General features: G+C 37.2%; 2 protein-coding genes across 2 annotated transcripts; both read left to right on the top strand.

Moving 5' to 3' along the window:
* The first annotated feature begins 869 nt into the window (after positions 1-869).
* On the top strand, positions 870-3,438 carry LOC111460337 (protein KINESIN LIGHT CHAIN-RELATED 1-like). The gene is made up of 3 exons (XM_023103566.1): positions 870-1,400; positions 2,165-3,064; positions 3,187-3,438. The coding sequence occupies exons 1-3, from the start codon at positions 877-879 to the stop codon at positions 3,383-3,385; spliced, it is 1,623 nt and encodes a 540-aa protein (XP_022959334.1). The 5' UTR covers positions 870-876; the 3' UTR covers positions 3,386-3,438.
* Positions 3,439-4,208: 770 nt separating this feature from the next.
* On the top strand, positions 4,209-7,870 carry LOC111459960. Its single transcript, XM_023103027.1, has 3 exons — positions 4,209-4,391; positions 7,030-7,112; positions 7,447-7,870. Exons 1-3 carry the CDS (start codon positions 4,313-4,315, stop codon positions 7,474-7,476), a joined length of 192 nt encoding a protein of 63 aa, XP_022958795.1. The 5' UTR covers positions 4,209-4,312; the 3' UTR covers positions 7,477-7,870.
* The last annotated feature ends 4,825 nt before the right edge of the window (positions 7,871-12,695 follow it).

The following is a 12,695-nucleotide window of genomic DNA, read 5'->3' as shown; positions in this document are numbered from 1 at the left end:
AACCTTACCTTCTTTTTCATTTTTCTCGACACGATATCGTCCTTTGAAATTATCTACTCGGTTATATTTAGATCTGTAATTCATTTATCTATATATTAATTAACTAGTTAACATTTATCTCATTTGTTTGAATGTTTTTACGATTTTATTCAAGGGTGTTCAAAAAACCCGATCAATCAAACTCAATCCCTATGATTTGGATTGAGTTTAAATAAAAGAAAATTTTATGGGTTTAGGGTTTAACTAGATTTGATTGACTTGAACCCGTCTGAATTTGTTGTTAGCTTTGGACATACATTTTTACTTACGATACAATAATATATACATATATTTATTTAGTTTTAAAAATATTTTTATAATTATTTATTCTCCAACAATTTTTTAAAATAATTTTTAATTATTTTGGAAGGTAAATTCCCAAAATATATATTCAAATTGTGTGGTAAATCTTAATTAAATGTTTGAATATAAATAAATATTTTACAAATTAATATTTTACTCTTATTAAACAAAATTAAATAAACGACGAACCAACCCAACCCAACCCAACCAACCCTCTAATTTTATTTATGACATCTTTAAGTTCTCCCTTATGTGTTTTTAGTTCCTAAATACTAAAATTGGCGTTTTTATGTTCTTGGTTTGTTTATTTTTCTAAATTTCTTTTAATTCAGTCGCTATAACATGTCATGGAAGCTCATAATCAATGTCATTTATGTTTGAGCACGCCGCTAGGTATCTATTATCATCTCAAAAGTCACACGTTTGATTTATTAATACAAATTAAACCCAAAAAAAAATAATAATAATAATAAGTAGCCAATTTTTAATTTTAAAAAATAAAAAACCAAAAGAACACATAAATAGGGTATTATTATGGTTCCATTGCCTACTTCCCCAATTTGTATCATCAAAATGGCAACACCCCATCTTCGCACTCAAGTCCCACCCATAGACGACGATCACAAGACCACCACATCGCGATGGCTCGACAACCCGGACCATGGTCCATATCTACTAAAGCTAGCTCGGGACACTATAATTTCGGGCGAGAGTCCAACCAAGGCTTTGGACTACGCATTCCGAGCTGCCAAGTCGTTCGAGAGATTTCCGAGTCCCGGCGTGGAGCTGCCCATGAGCTTGCACATGGTCGCTGCCATTTACTGCCGGCTCGGGCAGTTCGACCAGGCCATTCCGGTTCTCGAGCGGTCCATCGAGGTTGTGGAACGTAGAAACGAACCGGACCATGCTTTGGCAAAATATTCCGGGTACATGCAGCTTGGGGATACTTATTCTATGTTGGGGCAGTTGGATCGGTCCATTTCTTGTTATGAAGCTGGGTTGATGATCCAGACTCATGCGTTACCTGACTCTGACCCTAAAGTTGCTGAGACTTGCAGGTACCACCTTGCTTACTATATATATACACACTAATGGAAACGTGATCTTACATCAGTTAGAGAGGGAAACGAAGCATTTCTTATAAAGGTGTTGAAACCTCTCCCCAACAAACGTATTTAAAACCATAAGGCTGACGGTGATACGTAACGAGCCAAAGTGAACAATATTTGCCAGTAATAGACTTGGACTGTTACAAATGGTATCAGAGTCAGACACCAAGTGGTGTACCAACAAGGATGCTGGATTGTGAGATCCGAAATCAGTTAGAGAGGGGAACAAAGCACTCCTTATAAAACTGTGGAAACCTCTCCCCAGCAGACGTGTTTTAAAACCATAATGCTAACGGTGATACGTAACGAGTCAAAGCGAACAATATTTGCTAGTAGTGGACTTGGGCTGTTACAAATGGTATCAGAGCCAGACACCAAGCGGTGTACCAGCGAGGATGCTGGATTCTGAGATTCCATATCAGTTGGAGAGGGAACAAAGCATTCCTTATAAGGATGTGGAAACCTCTCCCTAGCAAACGCGCTTTAAAATCGTGAGGCTGACGATAATACGTAATGAGCCAAAGTGGACAATATTTGTTAGCGGTGGACTTAGAATGTTATAGAAGCGATAGCAATAGATGAGTAGCTGCAACACAAAGTTCCTTACTTATCAACACTAGAAAATTGTAGGTCGGATTGAATTAATCAAAAGATACGTGCTTAATTTTGAGCAATTCCGTCCTTAAAAAAGACAGCAATGGAACTTATCATAGGTACTTAGCAGAGGCACACGTACAAGCAATGCAATTCGAAGAAGCAAAGAAATACTGCAAGAAAACATTAGACATCCACAAACAACACAGTCCACCAGCATCCCCACAAGAAGCAACCGACCGCCGTCTAATGGCTTTAATTTGTGAAGCATTAGGCGACTCCGAGTCTGCTTTAGAGCATCTAGTTCTAGCCAGCATGGCCATGATCGCCCACGGTCACGACGCAGAGGTTGCCGCAATCGACGTAAGCATCGGCGACATCTACACCACACTCTGCCGTTTCGACGAAGCCATATTCGCATACCAAAAAGCCCTCACAATCTTCAACTCCACAAAAGGAGATTCCCATCTCTCCGTCGCCTCGCTCTTCATCCGTCTCGCCGAGCTCTACAACCGCACCGGCAAGACCCGGGAAGCGAAATCATACGCAGACAACGCGTTGAGGATTTACCTAAAGCCACCAGAAGGGTCGACGGACGAGGAGGTGTCGAGTGGGCTGGTGGAGATCGCTGCGGTGTACGAAGCGGGGAATGAGGCGGAGGAGGCATTCGGGGTACTGCGGAGGGCGGTGAAGGTGGTGGAGAGAGGCGGCGGGGGGCGGGTGGCGGCCGGGATAGAGGCGCAAATGGGGGTGATGTTTTATGTGATGGGGAAGTATGGGGAGGCGAGGAGGGTGTTTGAGAGGGCAATTGGGAGGGTGCGAGGGGGTAAGAAGGGGGCGTTGTTTGGAGTTGTGTTGAACCAGATGGGGTTGGCTTGTGTTCAGCTCTATAAAATTGAGGAGGCGGTTAGGGTGTTTCAAGAGGCCAGGGTGGTGCTGGTGGAGCACTATGGTGTGTATCATTCTGATACTCTTGCTGTTTCTAGCAATCTTGCTGCTGCTTATGATGCCATGGGGAGGTAATGCAACATTATAAGTATAGTGATCGCGTTATACCGGTTTGATCGATGAACGTTGTTTCGGTTCTAAACTTCGGATTTTGTATTGAATTTGAAAATAATTTGGTTGATTATATATGCAGGGTGGAGGAAGCAATTGAGATATTAGAAGACATCCTTAAAGTGAGGGAAGAGATGCTTGGAACTGCAAATCCAGAGGTAGATGAGGAAAGAAGAAGGCTTGAGCAACTGTTAAAAGAGGCTGGAAGGGCTCCAAATAACAAGGCTAAGTCATTACAGAATTTGCTTGCCTCCCAATCCTTGAGGATGAGCGTAGTTTAGTGATAATTGAATTCTACGCTTTTCATGATGCCTTACCCGAGTATCATAAATGGTCGGGCACGTTTTTTTATTATCAAACTCTTGAAATTTGATTTAAACTATTCATGAATCCATCAAATTATAATAATCAATTAACGGGAAGTTTTGGAATGGATTACCTTGATAATCAAGATCAAAAGAAAATGAAACATGTTTGATTCAAATCACTCCACACGAGTTTGGATCAATCTCACTTGAATGACTTTAAAATGCAAATCTAAATACAAAGCGATGAAAGGAACAATCTCATGACTTAGCCTAATATCTCACTTTCATTTTAATATTCAAAATCTTGGTACTAAAACAATAACATGATAGATTATTTATAACTCTTATGCCGGTCAATAGTATTTTAAAATTTTTAAAATAATATTATAAAATGAAGGGTGAAATCTTCCTAAATCTAAATATGTGTGGTACAATCTCGTCATCCATTATGTAGTCTTTGAGGCATGATTAAAGGCATCATATAAACGGAGGGAAAATAAAGATTTTTTTCGTCGTTTTAATAGTTTTTATATCATATAATTTTAAAAAAATATATAAAATACAAATCTATAGGATGGGTTAAAGGTGTACGGGATTCGATTGAGTTGGGCTTGAAAAATCCTATGGATTAATTCTAAATTTTAAGTTGGTTAGGTTAGTGATCCGAACAACTCAAATAAAGTTTACAACTCAACCTAATTCTCTGTTTTCGAGTTGAGTAGTTGGGTTTATTTTTTATTATTATTTATTATTATATTAATAACTAAAATATGATAAAAGATCTCGCTGGTCCGGTCCATCCAAAAATCGCAAATCTTTTCACTCATAAACTTTGGACTTCGAAGAATCAAGCCACGAACGTTCAGTTCAGGAAGCGAATCAGACGAAACCTTCAAGAAAATGCCGGTCATGGAGAAGCTGAAGATGTTCGTAGTTCAAGAGCCCGTAGTGGTTGCATCTTGTCTAATCGGAGGAATTGGTACTTGCTCTTTCCTCTTTAGAGCCCTAATTATCGTTCAATTTTTCATTTCTTTTGATCGATGGTATGAATCCATATGTTTTCTTTAAATTGTCGCTTATATCTATCTATTGGGAAGATCATATTTAAATGTTTTCTTTTCGGGTATTCTATATAGTTTCGGATGCGAAAAAACAATGTCGATTGAAAGCTCCTTTATCTGACTAAATAGATTTTCGTATTTCAACCTTGTTTGTAGGATTCAGCTTTGCCTATATATATTCTGTTTCGGTGTTTCTAGTGACCGTAAATTTGTTAAGATGTTGGGATTTGTTCGTTTAAATGCTTATTAATGTTCGAGATGGGAGTTTTGGACCCTTGAGCCAGCTACCGAAGTGAGCTGCTAGCCCAAGACATACACACCTTTTCAATAGAAATGTACACGCAAGCCAAGATGGCTGAACTATCCCGAGACATAGGATGATATCATGATGCATAGGTTGCATTGTTGGGAACCAAGATGATCACTGAGATGCAATGTTGCACTTGAGAGACCTTGGCGTAGAATAGAGGCAAGGTCAAGCCAAATGACTAGGCCTAGTGTAGAGACAAGTTGACTAGGAGTGTATGTGGTTGAACAAGCTTAGATTCCGCACGAGTTGTGTTCAGTTGATGAAGGAGAATCTCACCTAAGGTCCGATAAAGCCACGAAAACGGGTGAAAATATGAATGAGGCTTGAGCTCCCCTTAAGACTTGTCATGAGAGTGTCAAGATCATAACACTGCACGGTTGAAAATGTACAACCGATAGAGTATAAGAATGAAATAGAGAAATTAAGGATTTACCATTAAAGACGAACTATGGTTCATATACTAAGAATCTACAAAATCTTACAGATAAAATTCAAATTACGTTACGAATATCCTAAGAATTGGGACATGTCTTCACTAAATAGGTTCTCATATCTATGTTGGCCATAACTAGTCATATGTGCTTCCTCTGCCTAATTTAACTATAGTTATAAAAGAAAATGTTGCCCATCACTCAACAATATTAGATGCTCCACCTAGCTTTAGCATCAAGTGTGAACTATCTGGAACTTTTAAACAACACTGAAATGAGGGTTTGAAATAATTGCTAATATAGGTGGCAATGCAAGGGATAAGATTTTATGGAGTTTAGACTCTTGCGGTCTTTCTTCAGTTAAAACTGCTTGTATATTGGGTAATCAATTTCATAATAATTCTGAGGCTTCTTGCTCAGCTGATCAAATGTTGGAAAATTGTGGGGAAAAAGGGTGCTTACTAAGTTGAAAACATTCTAATGGAAAGTTTACAATGTTATTATTCTATTCCTAGCAGTTTCAATTTCAGAAAGAAGGTTTTATAAGTTCATCCTTCACAGAGAAACTATGTCCTGTTCCATTTGGAGATGTTTTGTAAGATAGATTGCGGGAAATTTGTTCCCAGAATTGGATTTAAGTTCCACCGATAATTTAGCATCACTGAGAACTGGGCATCTTCAGCCAATTAGCCCTGTGCTCCCCAACACTCCTAGGATTAGCAACCTACCAGAGTTTGGAGCCACTTACCTGCATATGTTTATACCAACTAGTCACAGGTTGTTAAATGAAACACAATAGCAAATTGATAGGACCCCACCGGCAAGAAAATAACAAATAGAACTATAAGGCAATATGAAAGAACACTTACGGTTAGATCCAACATCGATTGGAGAGAAGAATGAAACATTCCTTATAAGGGTGTGGAAACTTCTCTCTAGCATACGCGTTTTGAAAACCTTGAGGGAAACCTGAAAAGAAAAGCCCAAAGAGGACAATATCTGCTAACGGTGGGCTTGGGCGGTTACAAATGGTATCAGAGCCCGATGCTGAGTGGTGTGTCAGCGAGAATGCTAGCCCCTAAGAAGGGTAGACTGTGAGATCCCACATTGATGGATTGATTAGAGAGGAGAACGAAATATTCCTTATAAGGATGTGGAAACCTTCCTTCGGTGAATCGGGTTGAAAGTGAAAGTCGCTGATTCATCTAGCATTTCCACTCCCTAAGTGTAAAACATAATCAAATTTTTGTACTTCAAAGGGGAACCTCAACTTTCAAATACTAGGTATGACATCACCGCTCAAACTCCAAAACTTCCAGTATTTGGAATTTTAATTTTTATATAGCATGGTTAAAGCTGCATAGGTTTTCTCTAACTTGAATGCAAGCATGGAAACAATCAATCAAATTGATAATCGTGGACATGCATTTGATGAATCTCTGCAACCTTGACCTAAAGTTTCAAAGGTTTCTTTCTTCAACAAATAAGTATCCTTAGCTTTGTTCATCCTTCTTAAAAAGGTACTACATTTGGACTTTTTGTGTTTCTTACCACAATAACCAAAAACTGAACTAAAAGAAAAATGACTTATTTCTTCCCTACAACCAATAAACTCCATTGATTAATATCCATTTTCAACATCTTGATGAAGCAAGAGAGAATGAGAGGTGGAATTACCGCCTTACCTTCTTCATTTTTCATGATAAACTGATATGTGAGATCAAGTCCAATTTTTACGCACTTTTTCGGTTTGATTGGCTACCACATGGAACATATGTGTACATTTTGGTTTCTTACATATTACAAACCTTGTAGGTCTTTTCCTTCCTGCCGTTGTAAGACCAATTCTGGATTCATACGAAGCATCTAAGCAAGCTCCTCAGCCTGTATTAAGTGATGTAAGTACGGAATCTTGACAAGTTTTAGACATTCATTCTTTTCTGATTGTGTGGTTTGGTTGGATCATTTGGGCCAAATGTAAACGTGAGTTTCTTTGCTTATGTCTTGAAGTTTATGTTTCTTTGGTACTTATTATCATTCTCAGCCTCTGGTAAGTGAGATTCCTTGCCACTTTCCAAAAACATATGCCAGCCAGTATCTAAGTGGGGAACAATCAATAAATCTACCCTAAAAAAACCAACAATTTCTTGTTTTTCCCTTTCTTTGATAGGAGGAAATTTTGTACTTTTCTTACAATGTTCATTGTAAATTTCTGTATTGTCAAATTTGTAGGTGGTTGCGAGTATGACTGGAAAGAAATGAGGATGATTGGTATCGGTGACATAAGAAGGTTGTTCTTGATGGATCAATTATCATTCTCTTCTGCCATAAAATAATTCTGTACAATCTTTTTAAACGTCATGGTTGATAGCAATAGTTATTGCTACACATTCACTTGTTTTATGCCCAATGCATAAGACTGATTTTCAAGATATTTCAGCTTTTAGCACTCCGTTTGAAGCCCTATCAAAACTTGGTTTCACCATAAATTGAGTTCTAAAAACTCGTTTGATTTTCTTTTCTTGTTTGTTTCAAACGAGGGATCGAACCGTTGACTTTTGGGATGGTAAGTTGATAATTGGCAAAAGTCAAATTGAGCGTACCTCATTATATACGTGAGGAAAGAACTAAAACACGAATCACTTCGTCCTTGTTTCTAATGTTCTTTCATTTTGGTTGTTTTTGTTTGAATTAATTATTTTATTCACATAGTTTTTCGGGTTCATTTATGAAAGTTGAATGTTTAAGTTGCATTACGAATCATTATGATATGAAGATGGGATAATAGGTGAAAATAAGATAGTGAAGCAAACACCAGACATGAATTCAAGGTTGATCCATGGCTTAACTAGCAACCTTTTCTGTCACTCGCATATCACGCCTATGGTTAGATATGCTAACACAATTCAAAAGACCGAAAAATTATTAGTTTAGAACGGGCACAACTACCCATTGCACTAGTAGCTCCAAAACCACAAGCTACCCATCAGCGTAGAGGAAACTATGCTCTAAGAGCAAATATTTGAATTTGCATCTCTAAGTTATTCGATGGTTTTTTTGGATTGATATGGCTACTTTTTGGTACCCACTCCACGAGATGATCAATATAATTTGAGTAATTCTTTATGGGATAAAAGTAATTACTCATCATTTTGTCTTAATTCTTTATGGGATACTAGATTTATGAGTAATTCTTTATGGGATAAAAGTATAATGAATCTAACTTTCTAAAATTCTAGACTCATCTAAGTTGGTTATTTGGAGCATGTTGGAATCATTTTAAAGCAAAAGAACAAGAACATGGAAGTAAGAAAGAAATCAATCCTTACCAACAGTTTTGTTCCTCGATGTGTTGTGGGGCTTCTCGGCACTCAACAACGCATGACGCATAATGGGAGGCCTTCAGACATTGTCAGGTGAATCTATGCATGGGGTGGTATGAAATGAAGAGAGGCCTTCAGACGTTGTCTGGTGAATTTATGCATGAGGTGGTATGAAATGAAGAGAGGAACGTCATTGAAAATCTACTATAAAAATTAGTTGGAGTGAGTCAACATTCACCCAAATTGAGAAGAGATAGCTTTGATTCAATGCGGGATTATGAGCATTTGGTAAAGAGGGCAACTTTAGTCTGAGTGTGGAATGAGTAAGTTTGCATAATTTGTAGTGAGTCGCCAACATGTCGAAGAATGAGTCAAACTCGGCTACGTTGATCTTTTTTTCAATCTCTTAAAAAAAAAGCTTTAAATTGTTAGAATTTTGAAAACCCCTATTCATAATAAATATTATTAAAATATATTTGGTAAACCTTTTTTCTCCCTTAAATGTCCCTAAATTCACTAGATTTATCGTCAATCAATTTTAACATTCTAAGATATTAATAAAAAAAATTAAATTGAGATAAAAATAAAATCTTGAAAGAGAGGAACGCTGTTAGGTCCCGAATGGAGTGGATTGTGAGATCTCATATCAGTTGGAGAGAAAAACAAAACATTTCTTATAAGGGCGTGGAAACCTCTCCCTAACATAAGCATTTTAAGAATCTTGAAGGGAAGCTCAAAAGAGAAAACCCAAAGAGGACAATATCTGATAGCGGCAGGCTTGAGCCGTTACAAATGGTATTCGAATCAGACACGGGGCAGTGTGTCAGTGAAAGACACTAAGCCTTGAAAGCGGGTGGACACCGAGTGGTGTGCCAGTGAAGACATTGAACCTCGAAGGAAGGTGGATTGTGAGATTTGGTAATTATTGTGAATCTAACTCATAATAGTTCATTCTCAACCTTAGAGGGGTATTGTGGTCATTTCTTGGTTAAATGACTTGGAAAATATAGTAGAATGGACTCAGATAATGAAAAGTATAGGTTTATGGAAGGATTAGCAGATAATGGAAAGTCGTTCTTGTGGATTACGACTCCAAATATAGTTGTGGGAGATTCAATTTTTTTGTAATCCCGAATCCCGAACTAATTTATGTTTTTTTGTATTTACATTCAAAAAATATTTTATCTTGTATCCTTCAAATAACTTCTTTATTTTGTAACGTGAGTAGATTGTGAAATTTCAATTAAGAATGGAATTTTTTGTATTTAATTTGTTATGAAATATCATTCCATGCATGTGAATTTCAAATTTAGTGGAGAGTAAATTATATTAAATATATATATATATATATATAATATTGTTGAGAAAAAAAAAAGTTATACCTTTGTATAGAAATGAACAGAGATATAATAAAATTTATATAATAGAAAATAAGGGCTATCAAACGTGCATTATAGCATAAGATCAAACCTAGAAAATTTTGAGAGAGTTTAACCCGTTTGGAGGCTTCGTAAATACAGACTCTGACTAATAGACTATGCAAGTAAATATATGAAAACGAGGATAATAAAAATACGGTAAAATTTTGCGCGATTTTAAGTCATTCAACACTATTACTAAATCTAACATAAAAACGTTTACAAAGCATGAGATTTTCAAGTTGTTTACCAAAGAGAGAATGAGATTGGGATACAAAATAAATGCTATGACAAACAATTGTAACGCAGACAACATAGATGTCCCGGGTCGACACCCCTCTATAGCTGCAGAGCTCTTGAGCACTCCCTCACCTCGACTAGTGACATCATTCGCATAGAAAAAAAATGTAGAAAGGGGTGAATATGAAAATATTGAGTAAGCAACCTACTGGGCTCTTATGCTACCTCAATAACCGGGGAAGCTTCGAAGTATCGAGCGGTTTTCTACTCTGTAGCTTACCCCTAAGGGTATGTTTAGGGTGTTATGCCTTTTTGTTCTAAGACTTAGGTAGCTTGCTTTGGATATGTAGTGAACGTTCAGTGTCCTAAATTAAGGCGCTACCTCATACTCTAGTGAGAAGTATGATGTTTGCTAGCTTAAACATCAAGAGCAACCCTGTGTTTACCTTTATGATTCACATCCCCTCTCACGATGAATTCTGCTGCACAGGGTGGAGTATTTGGTTGTCTCAATGCACTACACTATCTTAATAACTAACTTGATGGTACTAGTACACCTACCACCTACCGCTAAGCAGGCGCCACTAACATTAAAGGTACACTGGAGAAGATAGGAGGCGGAGACTCTGGTGACACCATCATACTGTTAGTGACCTAGAGAGCTACCTTAATCATTCTTGAGTGTCATGGTGGTCTACTAGATTCTTAGGGTCGCTAGGGGACTTTGACACGGACTCTCGTCTCCAAGATATTTTGTACTAACTCCTTGAATCTAGCTTAGTCTAGGAGCTCTAGGGTCTTGAACCACTAATTGTCGCTCATGATCTTAAAGTGCTCAGGCAGCTGTCCTGACCTAGGTCTTCATCTAGCCAACCTGCCTCTAACACCCTAGTTTTGTCTCATTGTTGCTACCTATGCTCTATAGCGAGAACACACAATCAATCACCTAAAGCTAACATACAATAAATCAAGCAAATGAATAAACATGCTCAATAGGGAGATAACGTTCATCTATCACCTGGAACACAAATCACAAAATCCTTCTTTCTAGCAAAGCATAAAACTTGGAAATAGCATGCAATACGTAATCTCAACCTAGGGGCAGTTCTATAATTACTACATCAAGTAGGTTATTCTGTTAATTTTATGCTCTAAACACGCCGATTCTATCCACCTAAGGCTGGGTTTGTAAGTATAAATGCTTGTCCAAGCCATCCCTACAAGTAGGTGATAAGCGCCTACACTGCTGGAATTTGCAAATCTAGAGGTCCTTCTAGAATCCTTGCAAAACGTTCACAGAGAAAGCTAACTTAACGGATTGATTCCAACCAAGAGCTGGTTAGAAGATGAATGACTCTTAAATCGAACTTGGAATCTATGATGGTCACTCTTAGATACCAAGACAATTCACTCCAGAATTAGCTTTATCAAGACTAATTCAATGAATCGGTTTAAACATCAAACCTAAAGCAAGGTTTGAAAAAGAATAACACCAGAAGGGTATCAAGAAAACACAAAGGTTTCGTTATTCACTAATACAAATCACTAATAAAAATCACTAATAAATGCTGTTAAATACAAATGGAAGAAAATAAGGCATTCATACACACTATTAATAAATGCTATTAAATACAAATTGAAGAAAATAAGGCATTCATAAATTGTCTTAATTTGTAGTTCAATTACCAATGGCAAGTCTTCTAATCACTTTTCAATGTCAGCGACTCCATTATTTTCTTGATTTGATACTTGAATCTTCTTGTATTGCTTCTTGTAATTGCTCTGTAATTGCTCGTCCGGGTACATGGAAGTGATCAGTTGTTGGATTCATATCATTCCCTCTTTCTTTAAAAGGATTTGTCCTCAAATCAAATTCTTCGTTCTTTCCGAACAAGAATTGAATATTGTTTTTTTTTCCTCACCTTTACCTTAGTTTCTTCTCTCCACTGTTGTTGTTCTTCATATTATTTTCTTTTCTTCTCTAATTTCAATTGGTCACAACGTACTTCATATGGAAACAACTGAAGTAAAGTAAATTTCATCCCGCACAAAGTAAAAGTATACTTGTTCATCAAACCATCAAATGTTACCTTTCTATCATATTATCAAGGTCGGCCGAACAAGATATCCCCTGCATGCATTGGTACAACATCATAAATGACTTCATCTTTATATCTTCCGAGAGTAAAAGAAATAAGAGTTTGGGAGTCCACCTTAATTTCTTCTTTGTTTGTTAACCAATGAAGTTTGTATGGTTTTGGATGAGGATGGACAGAAAGTTGAAGTATTTTTACAAGGAAGCTGCTTACCACATTTGTGCAACTTCCACTATCAATCCCCAAGTTGCATGGGTTTCCTTTTATCAAACATCTTGTGTGGAACAAGTTTTTCCTTTGATCTTCAAATTTCTCTTCCTTGATTTGAACATTGAGTACCCTTCTTGTGATCAAAGATATGGAATTACCTTCTTCAACATACTCATCATCATATGCTGCGGTTT

Source organism: Cucurbita moschata, unplaced genomic scaffold (genome assembly GCF_002738365.1).
Source record: "Cucurbita moschata cultivar Rifu unplaced genomic scaffold, Cmos_1.0 Cmo_Scf00023, whole genome shotgun sequence".
Classification (NCBI taxonomy): Eukaryota; Viridiplantae; Streptophyta; class Magnoliopsida; order Cucurbitales; family Cucurbitaceae; genus Cucurbita; species Cucurbita moschata.
The sequence above is the reverse complement of the archived record's forward strand: the minus strand, read 5'-3'. Positions and strand labels throughout refer to the sequence as shown.